The sequence below is a fragment of the Rhagoletis pomonella genome, unplaced genomic scaffold (genome assembly GCF_013731165.1).
Source record: "Rhagoletis pomonella isolate Grant_MI unplaced genomic scaffold, Rhpom_1.0 Rhpom_scaffold_00014, whole genome shotgun sequence".
NCBI lineage: Eukaryota > Metazoa > Arthropoda > Insecta > Diptera > Tephritidae > Rhagoletis > Rhagoletis pomonella.
Genome location: NW_023458568.1, coordinates 9,070,739 through 9,091,979, shown reverse-complemented (window position 1 = coordinate 9,091,979; position 21,241 = coordinate 9,070,739). Strand labels below are relative to the sequence as shown.

Here is a 21,241-nt window from a genome sequence, read left to right as displayed (position 1 = left end):
TTAGAAATTTGTTTAGGAACGTGGGTGAACTTATTAAAGATTTTATGACTTGGTGTTAAATATTTAACGCAACCAACTCCGAACTCGTGTAAGAAATTTCACTTCAAAAAAGGTTCCGTACGTCATGCGGACTGCGCCCCTCGTGTCGGTTGGGCGGGTAAAAACCGTTGGGATTAATTAATTAACGTTGCTGGCTTAATTAGCTGTATAATGCAAAAAAAAAAAATTATGGGTCCATTACGGATAGCAACGCAACCACGGTTCGGTTGGCAGCTGGCAACGCAACTGGAAAGAAAGTTTGTATTACGAGTGGCAACTATGTCAGTTGCTGTAGAGTTATCGATAATTGAAATTCGACAGTGCGACAAACAGCAAAGGGCTGTAAACAAGCTGTGCGAGTAAAATTAAATTATTAAAATAAAGAGTTTTAAAGAAAAGACAGCTATAAAAGTTGCGTTCCAGATGCTTCACGATTTGCAGGTTTTTACAGGAAGTCGTTCCAGGTGACCACCTTCCATAAGGATTACTAATGGAGAAAACCGCTGTTCCTGCAAATCGTGAATATCGTGAAGCATCTGGAACGCAACTAAAGCTAAGTTCATCACAATTATTTGTTTAAGAGGAAGAGAAGTGCATGAACGCGGCCTCAATCAGGCGACATTTAAAAGATACATCCAATCCTCTAGAGCTACCGCGTGCACTGTAAACAAAATTAATGCTTTCAAGGTTTTTCTTTTATTATCGTTTTGTGTTCATTTTCAACGCATATTGAGGACTTCCAAAAGGAGCTTTAATATAATTGGTTAATAAACAGATGAACCTCTTCGTTCAACTGTTTTTGTTATTTTTTGGCCTTTATAACAATTATATTCAACATTTTATATTGATCTCGAGGCCGTTTAAAATGAAAATTTTTATTGTGGAAAAGCAACAATAATTTGGAAAAAAAAACTTCAATACCTCCGTCATAAAAGCTTGCGCACCTTTTCGCACAGAGGGAAGTGCACAGCAATGACTTCAATTTGGAAAACTTGGTGTGTCGGTAGTTTTAAAAGAGTTGCTTCAGTTGATAAAGGAAAAAATATGCAATCTGTGTACGCTTTTCTTCGCCAAAGGGCGTACTGCAAGGGAACTAAAATTTCAAGTTATTGTTTTGTTATTTTCAAAATATTATGTAAAAGCAAACTGCATTGCAAAATGTTAATATCGTTCAAATTATTAAGAAGTAAAATATATGACACCCTTCAATTTTCGCTTCTAAATACGCTCCAAAAACATTCCCAGCAACCACAAAAATGTAGTCGCCTGTATACACACTTTGTAGCAACTGCAGTTGTCAGTTGAAAGGTGCCAGTTGCCATGCGTAATATCGTTTTGGCAACTAGCAACGCAACTGAAGTTCGATTGCTATCGATAATCGTCCCATTAAGCCCTCCTTCTTCTAATGTAATGACTTAATTTATGTAAAAACGGAAATACTCGGGTTCTTAGAAATTTGTTTAGGAACGTGGGTGCAGAATTAGATATACTTACCAAATATCTTATCTGCTCTGCTGTTCCACTGCTAGTAGCATTTGTTATTGCCCAGGCTGCTTCCTTTTTAGTTTTGAAATCGGCATTTTGCATTATGCTTATAAGTACAGGGAAAATATTGGCGTCAATCACAGCCTGAATTTGTTGTCTATTACCCGCTGCAACGTTAGAAATAGTCCAGCACGATTCTTTTTTAATGGTTTCAAATTGCGAACTCAATAAAATATTTATACATGACAAAGCATTGCAGTTCAAAATCACTTGCGTTTGAACATCATCTCCCGTTACGATGTTACCAACTGCTCGAAGCGCCGCTGTAACTACGTTGTTCTGTGGATGCCTAGTAAATTAAAATACATGAACATATTTTATTTTATAAACATTAAACATTTACATCAAAAGCTCCACAAGGCGTCGGCACACTCCCGCATCTATAACAGCTTGTACCTTATCATTTGGCCCATCGGACAAATAGCTGATAGCCCAGCATGAATCACTTAGTATATCGGGATCTGTATGGTTTAAAAGTCGTGCTAGGATGGGTAGACCATTTACAATTTTCGAAAAGTCTGCAGGGGGATTTTTACCGCGACACAAATTCGAAAGAGTCCAAACAGCATTCCTTATCAGAGTCAGTCGATTAGTGGTACTCAGTACACTATGTAAATATAAAGAGTAGATATTTTATATGCATTCAAAACAAATTAATAGTCAAGAAACCATTTACGATTTTCTTTCGAAATAGTTAATCAAAATTTGAATTTAAATTATTAAGGCAGTGACACACGCTTGGCCATTTGCCCAAAATTTGGTGAATATCGTATCCCAATTGAGTGAATGAACAAATAATTTTCTTTATCCCAATCACAAAAAACAATTTGTTCAAATTTTTCAATAGAAGTTCGTGTTATTGTACCAATCATGTGACTACAAACAAATTGTTCGTCCCAATTTTTTTATTTTGTACCAATAGCCCAATATCAAAAATATACAAATCTGTACAAATTTATCAATTAAAGGCAGTGTTTAAAGTACTTGAAAACAAGAATGTTACGTAAGCTGTTTCTTGGATATGACATTTTTCCACTCCCTCGGTAAGCGTGGGGGCCATCTGGTTGGCGGTAGATTAGGCGTTTACTACGTAGTAGTGCGTTCGAATATTCGCCTGTTTTCCAAAACCGGCTTTCGAGTTATTCGAAAAACTGCAATTTGGAAAAAACCGGTTCCCGTTTTTGAAATTGAGAAAACGCAGGTATACCGATTTCATTTCACATAATAATAATAATAATAATAATAATAGAAAGGCGCGTACACATATGTTAGTGTTTGGCCGAGCTTCTCCTCCGATTTGTAGCGTGCGCCTTGATGTTGTCACACAAAGCGGAGGGACCTACAGTTTTCGCCGACTCCGAACGGCGATTGTATTTTTATGAGAAGCTGTTTTTCATGGCAGAAATACACTCGGAGGTTTGCCATTGCCTGCCGAGGGACGACCGCTGTTAAGAAAAAACCTTTTTACTATATTTTTGCGATGTTGCTTTGACCAGGGTTTGAACCCAGGCGTTGTGGAGTGGAAGCGCGCACTGCTTACCACTATACCACAGCGGCCGACATTCATTTCACATAGTTTTCATATAATAAAGATGCTTATGTTGGTATGAAGTCATAACCAAAAATTTCAATAAAGCTATTAACAGTAAAGATAGCTTTTATTTACAAAAGAGCAACGCAACAAAAGTAAAACGAATAAAAAATAGTGAAAAATTCGCGTTTGGTCTATTATAACTTTTTTTTAATACTTTATTGCGTTTTTCTGACTTTTTTCGGATTTGTGTAGTGCTCTTACCGCCGTAGCCGAGTGCTTAGATGGGCCAGCTCCAGTGATCTGCTCCGAGGAACACTTCCGAGTTACTAGTCAACACGTTGCAAAGCAACTCATAGAACTCCAATAAGGCAATATAAGCGAAGTAATTATATGTTATGTACCAAGCTGTTCATTAGGGAAACTTGTATAAATATACGCAACCATGATTCGGTTCGAAAGAAATGTAAATAATATAAAATGAGTGGAAGATTAAGTAGAAACGTACGTTTGACTCGTTCGATGTCTCTTTTCGTTTCGATCAACTCGTTTCAAACAGAGAACAGAATGAATATACTAATTTCCATGTAGGCTTTGAAAACTCAATGCCGTTCACTCAAAAAAGCCAGTGGGAAACATGATAAAAATATGATACAAAAAAGAAGGTAGTTCCAGTAAACAACTTTTTGATTAAAAAGGAGATTTTTGACAATTGCTCAATTGTAAAAAATTCGAAGCGGCGTTACCCAATTTAAGTTTTTTGTTAGAGGGGATTTTATATCCTAAATCTGAGAGTATAAATAAAATAGTTGCGTTAATTTATTTTAAAAATAATTAATATCTTTTCTTAAAAACGTTTAGATTTTACATTAAATTCGATAACTACTTGCCAAAATCTTTATTTTTACATTAATAAAATTTTAGTGAACATATTTTAAAATTGTTTAGTGTCATTATTCATCTGATTATTTCACAATGTAGCTAGCCAGGAGTATTACAGTTTTCTATATCGGATACGTTTATTTCTGATATATTTCAGACACTGAAATTACAATTTCGAAATTGTCTTTGTCCATGTATTTAAAGTAACTTGAAAACGGAATTTACTTTAGGACCCATGGGCCTCATGACTTTCAGAAAAGTGAGTATTATCTAATTCTAGTATATTTCGACAATATCGTTGTTTCTGTGGGTAAACTGTTACTGTTCTATATTGGAGGGGCTGTGAAACAAAATTGAAGATTTACTGTTAGTATGAAAACTAGAAACACAATTGTCAACTTATTGAGCATTAAACCTCTTCTCTTTCAAAAAAAAGGGGAAATGTTCGGTTATTTGTTCAATGGTTTTGGGGTGGCGAGCGGAGACGGGCACATTAAAAAATTGGGTAAAATTAGAATTTTGACAAAGAAAATGTAAATCCAACTCCAGCTACGGTGACCACAGTATTTTTTTAAAAAAAAGGTCCATATTTCAAACCGAATTTATTCACAAATTTGTATCTGAAAGTTATAAATCTTTATTTTAGATTTATTTTAAACTGACGTGTAATTGTTTTATTACCACTCGTGTGTGTGAAAATTGTTTGCTTTGGGTTAAGCATTTGGACACATTACCCCAAAATTATTGTACAAGTAACCAGGCCGTACGCAACAATATACCTTTTGCTTGTTCAAATTTCGATTCTAAGAACAAAATGTTTGTAAATAACCAAAAAATGAATAACAAAACTTGGAGGGTTTTAGATATTGGGTATGGTAGCACGAAATGTCACAATCTACTTAATTGTCAGGTTGTTAATATGGCGACGAAAAAGTGACAATGGAACTACCTTCTTTTTTGTATCATGATAAAAACATTACAAGGTAAATTCATTCTCTCAATTCGTCTGCCATGACTTTTTTTCTGACGTTTGCCAACATGTTAAAATCATATAAAATTAAAAATAAAAAAATTAAATTGTTCACAATTGTTGTTGTTTGAGATTGAAAATGAGAATGTGTGTGAGAGTTTGAGTTTCGAATTTTAAAATTATATTGTTGGCAAAGGTCAGACTCAATGGTTTTACCTTGTTATATTTTTATCAAGGTGGGAAACCTTCTTTTACCAGTGAATCTCATGTCAATTCTCTCACTAATGTTAAGCTGCTGTGCATTCATTTGCTTTCGAGTACTCTATTTCGAGTATTGCTATTTTAAGTCAAATTATTTGACTGAAAAACTCGTTTATGACAAACGAATCGAGCACTCGAATGATATTGACTGGAAACGGGTTATATCAAAAAAATAAAGGCACGCAGATTCGAAAATGGATAAGGAAGATGTTAGTATTTATATTTTTGAATTGCTCGTAAATATTACAACTTACATTTATTCAACAGGTAAGTAATGACACTATGTGCAGTGATGAATCGATCGCTTCCCAGAGCAATCTTTTGCATCACAACGCAATAAAAAACTTGGTACCGCGTCGCGTTTGCTGCGCAGTTTATAAACACAACAGCAAATCAACTACCGATCTAATTCGACATAAATGCTATATCGAAGAAAAAATTATGTAAGCGAAGAAAATATAACCGTCGAAGTAGATTCCGTAGCCAAAAAGAAGCCGTGGAATTAGTCACTGAATGGGTTCTACAAAACTGCCGTCCATATAAAATAATAGGTGATTCAAGAGTCGAAAAACCTACAAAATTTTCGATTTGCATCGGTGCTAAATATGGGGCCAATGTTAAATCGCTGTTGCCACACCTGACCACAGTAGCTAACAATGTGGAAAACATTTACTTGAAAATGTTTGCTCAAGTCAAAAGATATGTTGCTTCTATTAAAAATATAGGGTTCGCTTTAATGTCTGATTTGTGGACCGACTTCTATTATCATAAAGCTTTTGGTGATAACAATGCATTTTATAGAGGTGGGAAACTGGATAATGTGGTATTGGGGATGAAAAGTATGGACGGAGAAAAGTGCACCGGTAAGTGGTTGGTATTATAGAGTGTGCTATATATTCTTGGTGTCAATTTTAGGTACAAACTGCGAACGAGATGGTAACAATAGTTACTGACAGAGGATCCAATATGCTAGCATCATTTCGCAGAGAAACAAATATATTTTGTGTAAATCACCTGCTACACAATGTTCTGAAGAAAGCTATGGAAGATGTTCCAGTTGTAACAGATCTGTGCGACTCTTCTACAAAACTTGTAAGATATTTCAAAAAAGGTGGTCATAAATCCTCGTTCAACGTCACTGAAGAGCTTTTGTCCAACTCGTTGGAATACATTCTTTTATGTTCTAACTTCTTTAAAGAAAAACTGGAGTGATGTAATTTCGGTGCTTCAGCTAAAAAATTAAATGCATAGAATCGGTCATTTAGATATTAGTTATATTAGCACCATTCTGGAAATACTAGAGCCGTTTGAAGAAGCGTTAAAGGTGACAAAAACCCTACATTTATACATTTATGTCACTAGTCTACAAAAAAGTGCATTGTCAACGCAGAAGACATTGGTTTTATAAAATAGTTTGAAAAATAAATTCTTACACTATTTAAACGCAGTTGTACTTGAAAATTTACAAGATTTACACAAAATTGCTTTTTTCTTGTACCCACCAGCAAAAGATCTGAAGAATTTCACCGAAGATGAACGTAGACTCACAAAAGGGAAATTTGCTACAATGATGAAAGCATTAATAGAAAAATCTGAGAATCCAATAGAAGCAGAAACTACTGGACTTCGACATAATCAATTGGTGGGAGCTTCATAAAAGTGAAATGCCATTGCTGCATAAGCTCAGTTGCAGATTATTAGCAACCCCCGCAAGTAGTGCATCCTCCGAAAGAGTTTTTCATCTGCAGGAAACATAATTTCGGAAAAAAGATGTAAATTATTGTCAAACGATACCGGACTAAACCAATTGTTATTTTTACATTGCAATATGCACATATCAGTTGAAAGGAATGAATAAAACTAGTTTCTAAAACTATTATTTGTTCACTTTCCTTCATTTATTTATTAAATAAATAAAAAGTATTAAGGAAAGTTAGATACACTGCAGGTGTTCGCAACTTCATAAGACATCTGGGTTATGGGATTGTTTTTCAATTCATACATAAAAAATATGAAACATGCCATGCACTCGTTATTCAAATCAATCACTTGAAAATGTGATTCACTCACTCACTTGCCTTTTTTATTTCAATGCTAATGCATGTTATGTTTATAAAGCACTAAGTGGTTGAGTGTATAGGTAAGAAAAGAAAACGAGTGATTTAAAAAGCGTTTTGTTGTTGTTGTTGTAGCGGCTACATGCCTAGAACGGCATTCACAGGTCTAGAGTCTACATAACTCGAGACTGACTCCCTGTGAATGCCGTTCAGGGCCAGTCGGTAAGCTGACGGGTCCAGAGGTTGCCCGATGAACCTCTGGACTTCGTCCGTCAGTTCATATAGATGCCTCCTGACGTGCCTAGGCGAAGGCTCCTCTGCAAGCAGCTGTCTGTTTGGGTGGCCACTTCTGTGGCTCCCGATCAGGAACTGCTTGCAGAGCATTATGTTGTGCACCTTTATGGGGAGCATTTGTGCCTCGTTGTGGAGATGATGTTCGGGCGACATCAGGAGGCAGCCTGCCGCTGTCCTTAGTGCGGCGTTCTGTACAGTCTGTAGCTTCGTCCACTGCGTCCTACTAAACCCCGGCGACCACACTGGCGCTGCGTAGTTTAAAACCGGCCGGCCTATTGCCTTGTATGTTGCCAGCAACGGTTCTTTGTCTTTGCCCCAAGTACTGCCGGCTAGCGACTTGAGGACCTTGTTGCGGCTCTGTACTTTATTAACAATAGCGGTTGCGTGCGCAGAGAAAGAGAGCAGGCTGTCGAATGTTACTCCGAGTATTTTGGGGTTATTCACCGTCGGAATTGGTGTGTCATCGACGTGAATTCCCAGCGGCAGCCTGACCTCCTTCGTCCAGGTTGTGAGCAGGGTCGCAGAGGATTTCGTAGGGGGAGAGGGCTAGACACTTTACAGTGAAGAAGCGAGAAAGTTCGGAGAGATTCCCGTTTACTTTCGAACACAGGTCATCAATTCCATTCCCAGTAGCCATGATCGAGCAATCGTCGGCGTAAGAGACAATCGAGACTCCCTCTGGTGGTTGAGGGAGCTTTGAAATGTAAAAGTTAAACCGTAGCGGGGAAAGGACACCACCCCGTGGAACCCCCTGTTATATTCTTCTGAGTTTACTCGTTTTGTCTTTTAACATTGCCGACGAGTGTCGACCACTCAGATAATTTACCGACCACCGTTTCAGCCTCTGTGGGAGAGAGGAGGCCTCTATATCTTCTAGTAGCGTGGAATGGCAGACGGTGTCAAACGCCTTTGACAAGTCCAACGCTACTAGAATCGTTCTCTCACAGGGACGGTTTCGGTTAAGGCCACGAGTTATCTGAGTGTTTATGGCGTTAAGTGCTGTTGTTGAATTGCTGTGCAACTTCGTCTCTTGGACCGCAGCTATCAATATACCATGCCGACACATGAAGACGGTTATCTCCTCAATCTTGCTCTGTAGCCCGTTGCAGTTAAATTGAAGGAGCTTCATGTGGTTCGGGAGACGTGTCGTGATGTGGGGTGTAAGTGAAGTGTATGTTCTTGCCGCCGTTGGCTGTGTGTGCTGCTGTGGTGATTGCCGCCCTGTGGTGGTGGCGGGGGGCGTCGCAATTGGGGTCTGCGACCTAGCAGTGCAACACGGGCTCTCGAAGTTCCCAGTCTAATCTCGCGTGGTACGCAGACCTGAGCATGCCCTAAAGTGGCACCAGCCAAGGCAGGTGTTGCACTTGACTGATGTCACATTACGGAATATCCTGGTCTGACATACCGTGCAGATTGTAGGGGGAACCAGGAGTTGTTGGCGGCGGCGTGTGGGTGGTGGTGCGGTTATGTGTGTTATGTGGTCTGTAGTGGCTGTGGTACGATCTGTGGTGTTATTATGTAGTTGTGTTGTGGTGACTGTGTGAGGCTGCTGTGTGAGTGTGTGAGGCTGCTCGGGCGGACTGTGGTTAGCCGTGGAGGCTGCTCTGTTTGAGCAACAGGGGGCCACGTACGACGTGGTCCACTGTCTATGTGTCCGTAGTCCCGAGCAGACTCTGAGGTGACTCCACCCCTCGCAGGCATTACACTTGACTGAGGTGGAGTTGTGGTGTAATCGTCTCCGGCATACACAGCAGGTGTAGGTTTCTGGCCCTGCGTTTGACTCGATGCCAGCCCTGAGTAGGAGAACACGTAGTGAATGTAGCCCTATGGACGGACAACTTCTGAGATACTTCGCCGACCTAAACGGGGTTAGATCGCCGAAACAACAGCCCTTGGTCGGGTAAAACCCGAGTCATTCCGGTTGTCGTGGGAATGGTATGTATGTCGTCGGGTCCAATGGTTGGTCTATGTACTGTTGGACTGCGTCCTTGTACACGAAGAGGTGCCCCCTGACGTGACTGGGCGGAGGCTCCTCCTGAAGCAACGGTCTGTTAGGGTGTTCACTTCTACGACACCCCACCCGAAATTGCTTACATAGCATTTTGTTGTGTTCCCTGACGGGAAGCACTTGGGCCTCGCTGTGCAGGTGGTGCTCAGGCGTCATCAGAAGGCACCCAGTCGCTGTCCGGAGTGCGGCGTTCTGACAAGTCTGTAGCTTCGTCCACTGCGTCCAACTAGTCCCCGGCGTCCAAACTGGCGCAGCATAGTTTAGAACCGGCCGGCCAATTGCCTTGTATGTTGCCAGCAACGTTTCTTTGTCTTTGCCCCAAGTGCTGCCGGCGAGCGACTTGAGGACCTTGTTGCAGCTCTGTACTTTATTGACAATTGCGGTTGTGTGCGTGGAGAAGGAAAGCAGGCTATCGAAGGTGACTCCTAAGATTTTTGGGTTGTTTACAGTTGGTATTGGTGTGCCGTCGACGTGTATACCCAACTCTAGCCTGACCTCCTTCGTCCAGGTGGTGAAGAGGGTCGCCGTTGATGTCGTTGGGGAGAGTGTTAGGCTCCTTGCAGTGAAGAAGCGAGAAAGGCTGGAGAGATAGTCCTTCACTTTTGAGCAGAGGTCATCAATTCCATTCCCGGACGCCAAAATCGAGCAATCGTCAGCGTATGAGATCAGGGAAACTCCCTCAGGTGGTTGAGGAAGTTTCGATATGTAGAAGTTAAATAGTAAGAGGGAGAGAACACCACCTTGTGGAACCCCTTGTTTGATCCTTCTTGGTTTCGAGGTTTGATCTCGGAAGATTACTGACGACTGTCGACCACTCATATAATTCGCCGACAATCGCTTCAGTCCCTTTGGGAGTGAGGAGGCCTCGATGTCTTCTAGTAGCGTGGAATGACAGATGGTATCAAACGCCTTAGATAGGTCCAGCGCTACTAGGACCGTTCTCTCACAGGGGCGGTTTCGATTTAGGCCACGAGTTATTTGTGTGTTTATGGCGTTAAGTGCTGTTGTTGTGCTGTGCACTTTACGGAATCCGTGCTGGTGCTTAGCTGGGGTCAGGTGGCAAGTGAAGTATGGGAGTAGTAGGGCCTCAAGCGTCTTCGCGACCGGGGAAAGGAGCGTTATCGGGCGATAAGAGTCTCCTTTGTTGGCGGGCTTCCCCGGTTTCAGCAGTGGGACCACTCTCCCTGATTTCCACACATCATGAATGATGAGAGTGGCCATGGACAGGTTGAGGACCTCCGTAAGGTAAGCTACTCCCTTAGGCCCTAAATGTTTAGCATCAGCATGCAGATTCCGTCGGGTCCAATGGCTTTGGAGGCTTTCGCCTTCCCGATGGCCCCCTTCACTTCACAGCTGGTGAAAACAAGTGGTGCACTGTTTTTTGGCAGCTTGTGCAGCCTCCTGGTCACTCGACGTTTGGCCTTGTCTACCGAAGGGTGCAGTGTGAATTGCCTACTATAGTAGGCTGCGCATTTCTTCGGGTCGGACGAAGCGCGATCTTCGAAAGAAATTTCCACTCTGTCATCACGCTTCGTTGGGTTGGACAGGGACCTCACGGTTGACCAGAGCTTACTCACACCAGATGTGAAGTTACAGGCCTTCAAGTGCTCCTCCCACTTTTTCCGCTTATGTTGATTTACCAGTTGCCGAATCTCCAAATTAAGGTCCCTCAGACGGGGGTCCCCGGGGTCGACCTGGCGTAGGTGGTCACGCTCGTTTGCTAGTACAGCTGCTTCGGCCGGGAAATTTGGGCGGACTTCCGCGATGCGTCCGGACGGGATGAAGCGAGCCGCTGCGGCAGTGATTACCCTGGGGAACTGGCGTTCGCCAGTATGTATGTTTGTGGGTGTGGGAAGGGCGGCGAAGCTGCTCTCGGTGACTTCCGCGAAGCCGTCCCAATCAGCTTTGTTGAAGTTGGTATAGGTTCGGTGGTCCGCGGGAGCAAAGTCGGTGGGCTTATTGATCGAGATGACTATAGGTAGATGGTCTGATGCTAGTGTTAGCATAGGTCGCCATGAGATGCTGTTGATCAAACCAGCGCTAGCAATTCTTAGGTCTGGCGAGCTGCTGCAGCTACCCATAATCCTGGTGGGGGCGTCGTCGTTCATGGTGCAGAATGTCGAATCGTCTATCTGCTCAGCCAAAAGGTTTCCCCTACGGTCACTGGCCAGGCTTGAGTGCCATAGATCGTGGTGCGCGTTGAAGTCACCTACTACCATTCGGTTTTCGCCTCTGAGTAGCGCACCTATGTCAGGGTGATATCCTGCCGGGCAGCAGGTGACAGGGGGTGTATAAACGTTGAATATTTCGAGCTCGACATCGCCTGACCGGACAGCTATGCCCTGACATTCTAGGGTGGTGTCCCTCGGGTCGATGTCTTCTTCGATAAGCCGATACTGCACTGTGTGGTGTAAGATGAACGCTAGTCCGCCACCATTTTCTCGCTCGCGATCTTTACGGAGCACATTGTAGGCAGCGCAACCCAATAGAGTTGAGTTGCTGTGCAACTTCGTTTCTTGGACCGCAGCTATCAAATTGCTCTGGAGTCCGTTGCAGTTGAGTTGTAGGAGTTTCGTATGCCTTGGGAGGCTGGTCGCGATACGGGGGGTGAGGGAGGAGTGAGGTCTACCTGTGGGCTGTTGGGAGGTTTGCTGCTGCCCAGAGGAGCTTCTCGGAGCCGTGCAGGCTCTTCGGGTGTTGGGTACGTTGCGCGAGCGGGTAGCCGTGGAGGCTGATTGTGCCGTTTGGCTTGAGCAGCAGGGAGCCACATAGCTTGTGCTCCACTCCCGGTGAGACCTAAGACCAGAGCAGGTTCTTAGGTGAATCCATCCGTTGCATGAGTTGCACCTAACCGAAGTGGATTTTGGATTGAGTCGATTCTGGCAAACACAGCAGAAATACGTTTCTGGTCCGGGGTTGGGCTCTACGCCCGCCCGGAGAAGAAGGATGCGGAGCAATCCGGCTGCAAGGAGTTGCTCCATGGACGAACAATGATTGAGGGGTATCGCCGATCTAAGCGGGGTTAGGTCGCCGAAACAAATGCCCTTGGTCGGGTAAAACCCGAGTCATTCTGGTACGTAGAACCGGCTTTCTTGGGAATGACGTGGTCCACTGTCGATGTGTCCGTAGTCCTGAGCAGACTCTAAGGTGACTCCACCCCTCGCAGGCATTACACTTGACTGAGGTGGAGTTGTGGTGTAGTCGTCTCTGGCATACACAGCAGGTGTAGATTTCTGGCCCTGGGTTTGACTCGATGCCAGCCCTGAGTAGAAGAATACGTAGTGAATGTAGCCCTATGGACGAACAACTTCTGAGAAACAACAGCCCTTGGTCGGGTAAAACCCGAGACATTCCGGTACGTAGAACCGGCTGTCGTGGGAATGGGAATGGGAATTTTAATTCCATTAATTTTGCTCTCTGGTTTCAAATTTTATACCAGGGCTGCTCAAAATTTTTATGTTGAAGTGAAATCACAATACATCTACAAAATTTATGTGTACACTGAGATTTTCTTTTGTAATTTAAATGAAGCTAAAAAGTAGAAGTTTATTTTTATTGTATGATTAGTGAATGAAAATTGTTAACAATTAGAAAATTTACATATATGTATGTGGAATACTGCAGGGCGTTAGGAAATTCAGCCCTATTCTGCATTTCGACTCGAATCGAAATTTTCTCCGTTTGGCAACTGTGGTATTCTGCGCTCCGTTTCGTTTCGATCAATCTTCGAAATTTACGATTGTACCTATTCTACAATTCGATCGTAGTTACGTTTTTCTAAGTTGCAAATTTGTTGACGGAGAACGTTTCGATTGTTTTTTTCGTGGGTTTAAATATTAAAATTTTATAAAAAAAATTCAGTAAAATATACTGTGCATGATTGTAAAAGTCATCATAAATGAATATTCCCGATTTCTGTGTTTTCGCGACTCAAATAATAGCAACCAAAAGGGATATTGTGCGACGTTTTCAAAGTGGAAGTCCAGACGTTTTTGTTTACATTATCTATAAATAAGACTGTGAAATGCACTGAATACAATTTATTCTTTTTATATAAAATTAATAGATGTATGCACATAGATACATACATACATAAAATGTGAAGTTATATAAAAAAAGATGCTTTTATTATTGCACTCGTTTTTACTAACTTTTTAAAAAGAGGTGCGTATGTTGTCTCGAATTCGATTTGCTATGGAAAGATAAGCTTTGTTCTTCCCCTCCTCCTAACGGCTTTCAAAACGGATTCATTTGCGTTCAAATCTTTCACTCTGTAGTCAATGCAATGTTGTGGAGTGCTCAAACAACGTTTATAATTTCACTGACTTTGAGCGATGAGTAATACAGTTCAAGATGAATTTCTTATGACTCTTCACTCATCTGAAAAAGACCAAACATGTCCCTAAATCTCCGCCTTTCAACTTCCGCATCAGCAATCTGGGAGTCGTTCTCCTCTTCAAGCAATAACGCCGCGGCTAAGAATTTCATTCCTATAATTATGTTTTCACTATATTAAGAGCAAACGAAATTTTATTTTTAATTACAGTGATGCTAGATATATTTAGTTATTTTAAAATATTTACAAACTTTAACTTCATATGCTGCTATAGTTTGGTGGCAAATATTTCGTTTTTTTGTTTCGATTTCACACATTCCTAGGCAAACAGCTGATTTCGAAAGATGTTTTTTCTCTTCCTCTTCTTCCTTCGTTTTAATCGTAACGCAGAATACCTAAGTTCGATTCCAGCGGAGCGGAATGCGGGAACGTAATCGAAATGCAGAATAAGGCTGATTATAGCGACCTAGTGGCTAAAAAGTTCCAAAATTTTGAAGGAGGAATCCTTGCATATATTTACAACATATTGCAAGCTCAAATTTTACTTTTTCCTTGGGCTACTCCTCGCTTAAAAAGTCCTACTTTAAAGCGTTAATAAATGATAGCACCATTGGAGCAATATGCAATAAAATTTAATGAGGGCACCTTAAATCAAGTATGGACAGGAGATTGGAGTTACTCCAACCTCAATCTATTTTTTTTTTGCGCTCGAAGTTTGCCGGACATTTGTTGACATTTTCCTTCAATGTCATGAAATTTCTTTTCTGCAATCCGACGTTATAAAAATGTCTGCAATCCTATCAACTTTACGCGATGTTATGCTCCCAAGGATTTACATTGCATTAAGATTGGAAATCAATCATTTTCTATATCCCCTTTGAAATTTTCCAAAAAGTTTTGGTGGCAAGCTACACAATGGCGTTGCAAGTAATATTTCCTCATTCGTTTAATAATTACAAAGCACAACATATACTACGCTTTGCACTCAAAATTTTTGCCAAAATAATCTCGCGCTTCCACACTTTAATGAACGCCATGTGTTTTTTTTTCAATAGATTTCGTGTTTACTTTCAGTATATGTATACGAATATTAAATAAATTTTTAGTATATATTTTTGTCGTACTGACATATTTTTTATTATGAGCGTGTGTGAATCGGTAACAAAGTTCGCGGCAAGTAAATTTTTGACAAGTTTGAGGTGAATAAAATTTCAGTAGCCCATAGGGCTAGTGAAATTTTTGACAAATGCATAGAAAATTTTGACAATTGCAAAGAATGCTGCTGTGTGTAATTTTTCGTAAAATAAAAGCTTAAGTTGATGAACTGCAATCAATGATGGTAGATGTTTTCTTAAAATATTAATTTCACTAAATTTGTAATAGTTTATTGCGTATAAATCTGCGGTTATGAAAAATTTACTGCTGTCAAAAAAGATTTCATTTCACACAGCAGATTGGCAAAACTGTCTCACCATAGTACAAATATTATTCAACAGCTTTTCCCATAGAACTTTGCTACCGATTCACACACGCCCTATTTTTCCAACCCATGGTGGAAAAATAACAAGGTGTTGTCAGTAGCGACGTGTTTGTTGTAATTTTGACAAGATCGGCATGCTTATTTTCAGTGCTGCCGATCTTAATTCTTATATTACTATTCGTTGGGAAATAGTATCTAAAATACTCCATTTTAGTATTTCGTTTTATCGCGATTTTTAAAGAACTTGGTGTTTTCAGAACGAAATTAATATTTAAAATTCCTGGATTTGTATAATTTGTGTCCTCAAAATATAAAATATAAAAGATATCGTGGTAATTAATGCAAAAAGACGTACACAAAAATTGTATGGAAAGGCGTTTTTTTATATTAAATATCTTTTGCTGCATTGTCATAATATCGAGCCAAATGGACTACTGATACACTAGAATAGAGCGGCAGTATGGTTAACTTACGATTTCGCTAATATTATCGATATTTATGTGTTTTAATATATTTAAAAAATCATTTACAGTCTTATAGGAAATTGGTTTATTTTACAGCCTTTACTTTTTTATATGTTACAATATATGTCCAAGCTGTGTGGAGCTAACGATACGAACATATATTCAGGCTTATAAGCCTGTAATTTTACATTTTCCTAAATTTAATTTGTAATAGTATGCACAAACGGATTAAAAGTAGTAAATAATTAGTACCTTTTCTAATACTTTAAAATGCGTGACCGGAATAGACCTGCTGAAACAGTGAGGTTAAGTTACTGACAACACCTTGTTATTATTACACCATGTTTCCAACCTATATTTGTTTTTGTAAATTTGTAATATTTTACTGGAGTGCCTGAGATCCATATGAAAGGGCATACGGGAGGGCGAGAAAAATGTTTAAAGTTAAAACTTCTTTAGCGACGGAAGTGATTTGAAACTCGATGAAACGAAAAATGTGCTAGAAAGATGGAAGGAGACCCTGCTGTGCGTGAAACGGGGAGATGACATGCCACCCATGCACAACATGACCATCTTCCTGCCGAAAAGTGCTGACAAATCGTCAAACTACGCGTTGGGACTGTTAAGGGCTCAAAACGGTGGTCTCAACACCCCAGCGTGACGCGTCATCTCGAGTATCATAGCCTGCGTTTAAACGTTGGCATCGATGAGGACTTATTCAGCAATGTCCGAAGGGTGGGCTACAAGCTGAACTACAGGTTCAGTTTTGTTATCATGTGGCCCTGGCGGTCAAAGGCGATATAAGGCAATAGGCCGGCCGGTGTGGTCGCCTGGGACTAGTAGGACGCAGTGGATGAAGCTACAGACAGCACAGAACACCGCACTCAGGACAACGACCGAATGCCTCCTGATGTCACCCGAACACCACCTCCATGACGAGGCGAAATGCTCTGCAAGCAGTTTCTGGTTGGGAGCCACAGATTGGGCCACCCAAACAGACAGCTGCTTGCAGAGGAGCCCCCCCTAGACATGTCAGGAGGCATCTATATGAACTGACGGGCGAAGACCAGAGGTTCATTAAGCAGCCTCTGGACCCGTCAGCATACCGACAGGCCCTGAACGGCATTCACAGGGACTCAGGCCCCTATTATGAGTTGCATTCGATTTTCGACTGTGGTCGAAAGTGCTGAGCGAACGAATTTTCATTTGGTATTATGGCGCTCATTCGATGAAGAATAGCGCTATTGTGAATTTCGCTCGTTTAGGTTGTTCACAATAGTATATTTTTCACCGCTGAGAAGCTTTGTTTACAAATCGAGCAAACTAAATAGTGTGCTTATACATATTTATGTAAATTTGTTCTAATTAAAATGAAGTAAAAAAGGAAGAAAGTTTATAACAACGTGGTAAAATGAGTACGAGTTCTGGTTCAACGATTCGTCAGAGGATGAGAGCTTAGTAAACTGGCCAGGAGTAGCAAATGTTTAAGCGAGTTTAAGTTTATTAGTCTTTCGAATATATTTTGATATAAAATATATTTAAGAAATTTGTCTACAGATTCATTAAAAAGTTCCGACCATCTAAAGAGGCGTTTGTGAACCAAATCTATTTAAAATATTTTAAAACTATCAACAGCGCTACGATTTTGTTCTCAGAGATCGTGCCAATAGAGTATTGGGATTTTCTTTCACAAGTAAAGCAGCCTTTCGAGCTTGTGTTTAGTATTCACGATGTTAGAACTGCATGAAATTAATAAAAATTGTTTAAAATTAGTGTCTAGCCGCCAAAATGTAAGAAAACATATACATATATATATTCATACATTTTTCACAATTTCCTAACACTTCGCTACACCATCGAAAGCAAAATTCTGTTCGACAGAAAATTCGATACTCAACGAAAATTTCGACACGCTTGCATAGCTCATAATACGAATTTCACTTTCGATCTTCGATTTTCGATAGCCAGCGAAGATCGAAAATCGAATGAGGCTCATAATAAGGGCCTCAGTCTCGAGTTATGTAGACTCTAGACCTGTGAATGCCGTTCTACGCACACAAACACCGGACATAGTGGCGACGGAGCTCCATCTGCCTCGGGAGATAACAACAATAGCCCAACTTCGCTCTGGCTCCCGCAGCAGGCTGAACTCTTACCTGAGTAGGCTAAATGCGGATGTGCCGAATGAATGTCCGACATGCGGAGAGATCCCTCACCACTCGAATCATCTCTTCGCATGCCCGGAAAACCCTACAACCCTTACGGCGTTGCCCCTGTGGACTGACCCCATAGAGGCTGCAAGATTCTTGGGACTGCCGTTAGTGGAACTCGACGACGACGACTGAGACATCAACCGATCTGGGCGGGGTGTTTGTAGCCGCTACAACAACAACAACAACCAAAGGCTGCGGAAGAAGAGGGAGGCGAGGACAGAAAATAGCCAACAAACATGTTAAAAAATGAAATAAGTACAGCACGTTCGCCCGTCAGGCGTTAAGAGAGCGTGGAAGTCATCCGCGCAAGGCTACTGTACAATATGCGCCAGCTAACAACCTCGAACAGCTCTAAACTGAATTTGCGTGAACGCTTACTTTGATTATTAAAATCGTTCCTGAAATATCGCGAGAAACCCGAATTCGTTCCGCCTCACAGGCGAACGTTAGTTTTCTAGGGTTAAAATTTTTGTAGCCCTGGAAGTGATCGCGTCCACATGTTTCTTCCATAGAAGTTTGGTGTCTAGGATTAGTCCTAGATTGCTGTTGTTGTTGTTGTAGCGGCTACTAAGCCCCGTTCGGGACGGTTCATCCATCAACGTTGTCGTCCATTTCAGCTTGGGGGAGGCCCAGGAAGTGTGCTACTTCCAAAGGAGCTGTCCATAGCGACAGGGGCGTTAGCTGAGTGGGGTTCTCAGGGCATGTGAAGAGGTGCCGGGAGTCATGTGGCGACTCTCCACATGTCGTTCATTGGTTGGGCACATCCTCGTTGATTCTGCTCAGGTAGCTGTTGAGCCTGCTGCAATAGCCAGAGCGAAGTTGGGCTATTGTAGTGCGGGTCTCCCGAGGCAGACAAAGTTCTGATTAGTCCTAGATACTTCACTTCGCTGGCGACGCTAACCACGACCCCCCTCCAAGGTTATGTTCCTCATGCCCTTTGGCCCAATTTCAGATGACCTACTTAAGTAGAGATTGTTGGTTAACTTCCACTATTCATTTTCAGATCATACATTTAATCTGCAATTAAATGGCCAATATTGGCTAAATGGCATTTAAGCAGCAATCCCCAACTAAACTTAAATGCCGTTGACGAACTTTTGTATGGATAAATGTACATTTAGAGTAGCATTTAGAGCTAAATGCGCTTTTACGCTCAACCAAAAACATCCCATTAATCTACTCGAATAATTTTTCTGTTGACTACAAATTAAACTTACTGTAACAATGGTTGAAGTATTCCCGAGTTCAGTAGGTAGTCACGACAACTTGGCGAATCACCAGCTATATTTCCCAGAGCCCAAACTGCTTGTTCTTGAACATCGTCATTATTACTCGATAATAGGTCAATGAAAACGGGAACGGCGCCCGCATCAATTACAATTTTAGTTTGCTGTGACGTCCCTGAGGCAATATTAGTCAATGTCCAAGCAGCTTCGAACTAAAAAAAGAGAAAATTGCTTTTGAACACTTGTATACAATTGGAACCAGATAAATCTACAGTTGTTGCTTGTATTTATTTAGATTATTTAAAAATACAAATTACTTGCAACGATGCGTTTGAATTATTCTTGAGAAAGAATACAAATCGAGGAACTATCCCTTTTTGGATGACTTCTTCTATCGGCGGATTTGGATCGCGAGATAATAGCTTGCGGAACTTTTGAGTGGCTTCTAGTTGCTCTGTTTCATTCTCACTAAACAATAGTTCTATCATCTGTTTTTTTATAATATTAATCGCCGGCTTATTTTGATCGGAAAGTGTCCTCGAAATTGTTAGTTGATTTTTGTGATTCATTTGTTCTTCCGAAAAGGGGTCGGAATTGCGATTCACTTCAATCTCCTTTGAAAAAAAAAGGTTACTTCTGAAGGTTTTTATATAAATAGGAAAAATTACTTCAGCTCCAATATCCAAACCAGATTGGGGTATATCCAAAACAACATTGCGTCTTTTTATTAATTGTTGTTCTCGTTTCTGTTTTCTGATTTGGACTCCTTCCTCTTCACGTCTTCGGCGCATTTCAGACGAATCCAATGCAGCATTTTTATAACGTTGTCTATGTGTAGTTGACATAATGCTAACACGATTTATAGTATTTAACTCACTGATATCACCGAAAGTTTTGTAGAAATTGAGAATGGTTCCGATTATAAATACTAAATTAGAGATGGCACTATCGATACTATCATTGGTTTTTTTTCACTATCGATAGTTTTACAAAAATATCGGGTATTTTCTTTATCGAAAATTTTCCTAATTCAAAACAAAAGATGGTGAACAACGTTCATATATTGGGCCGTATGAATAAAAATAAGCAATTGCTTTTTCTTAAAATTTAAGATCTTTTACTCAATTTATTCAAACAAAATTGAAGTAAAAGGTATGAAATTTTAAGAAAAAGCAATTGCTTAGTTTTTATTCATACGGCCCATTAAATGTTGCGCATTGCACAGGTCCGTTACTCCTCTCTTGTAAAATTTGGCAATCAGCTGTTCAGCTTGCCGACAAGGGCGACAAAACAGCGAAAATAACAAGCAGCGTGAAAAGTGAAGCAATTGAAATACGCAGTTAAATACGCTAAGCAAATGAAATAAATTTACAAAGAATAAAAATTGCAATGCAGTGTGCGGTGTGGAATTGTGTAAGCCAACGCAGGTACCCATCTGAAAAAAGATCTTTTTTTCGTTTCCCAAAGGATCCGAAACAGCGAGAGAAATGGTTGAAGTTTTGCCGGCGATCTAAAGTTTTTAAACCAAAAACGTGGGGAATTTGTATGGACCATTTTAAAGACGAACATATTACAGGAAAGTTAGCTTTCGAATTGGGTAAGAATTGTCCACTATTCTTAGTTTCAACATTTTTGTTATAATACATACATATGAACATATTTTCTTTTAAAGGACTACAAACCAGAAGATGCTTGCCGCCCGGCGCCATTCCATGTATATACACAACCGCTCAGCAGCAGCTGAAGAGGCTGGAAGAGGAAAACCAAAAAGCGATACATATTCTAAGTGACTTGCCAACGTGCTCAAATATGGGAACATCTAGTGCAACAGTTACGAAGCCCCAGACAGACGCAACCGTAGTAGCCGCAACAAATGCATGTAAAATAAAAGTAGGTATGCGACCATCGAGTGCTCTTTCCAAGCCGCTCACCCCA

At 40.9% G+C, this 21,241-nt stretch overlaps 1 protein-coding gene across 2 annotated transcripts; it reads right to left on the bottom strand.

The window, feature by feature from the left end:
- Positions 1–1,336: 1,336 nt before the first annotated feature.
- Positions 1,337–20,246, bottom strand: LOC118749209 (importin subunit alpha-7). Of its 2 annotated transcripts, none has more exons than XM_036483994.1 (5): positions 19,975–20,246; positions 19,624–19,920; positions 19,298–19,518; positions 1,928–2,191; positions 1,337–1,873 (listed from the first exon to the last, which is right to left on the bottom strand). In XM_036483994.1, exons 1-5 carry the CDS (start codon positions 20,149–20,151, stop codon positions 1,426–1,428), a joined length of 1,407 nt encoding a protein of 468 aa, XP_036339887.1. In that variant the 5' UTR covers positions 20,152–20,246; the 3' UTR covers positions 1,337–1,425. The 2 variants fall into 2 exon arrangements, with proteins under 2 accessions (XP_036339887.1, XP_036339888.1); XM_036483995.1 differs by having other exon boundaries at positions 1,775–1,863; positions 19,975–20,245.
- Positions 20,247–21,241: the final 995 nt, after the last annotated feature.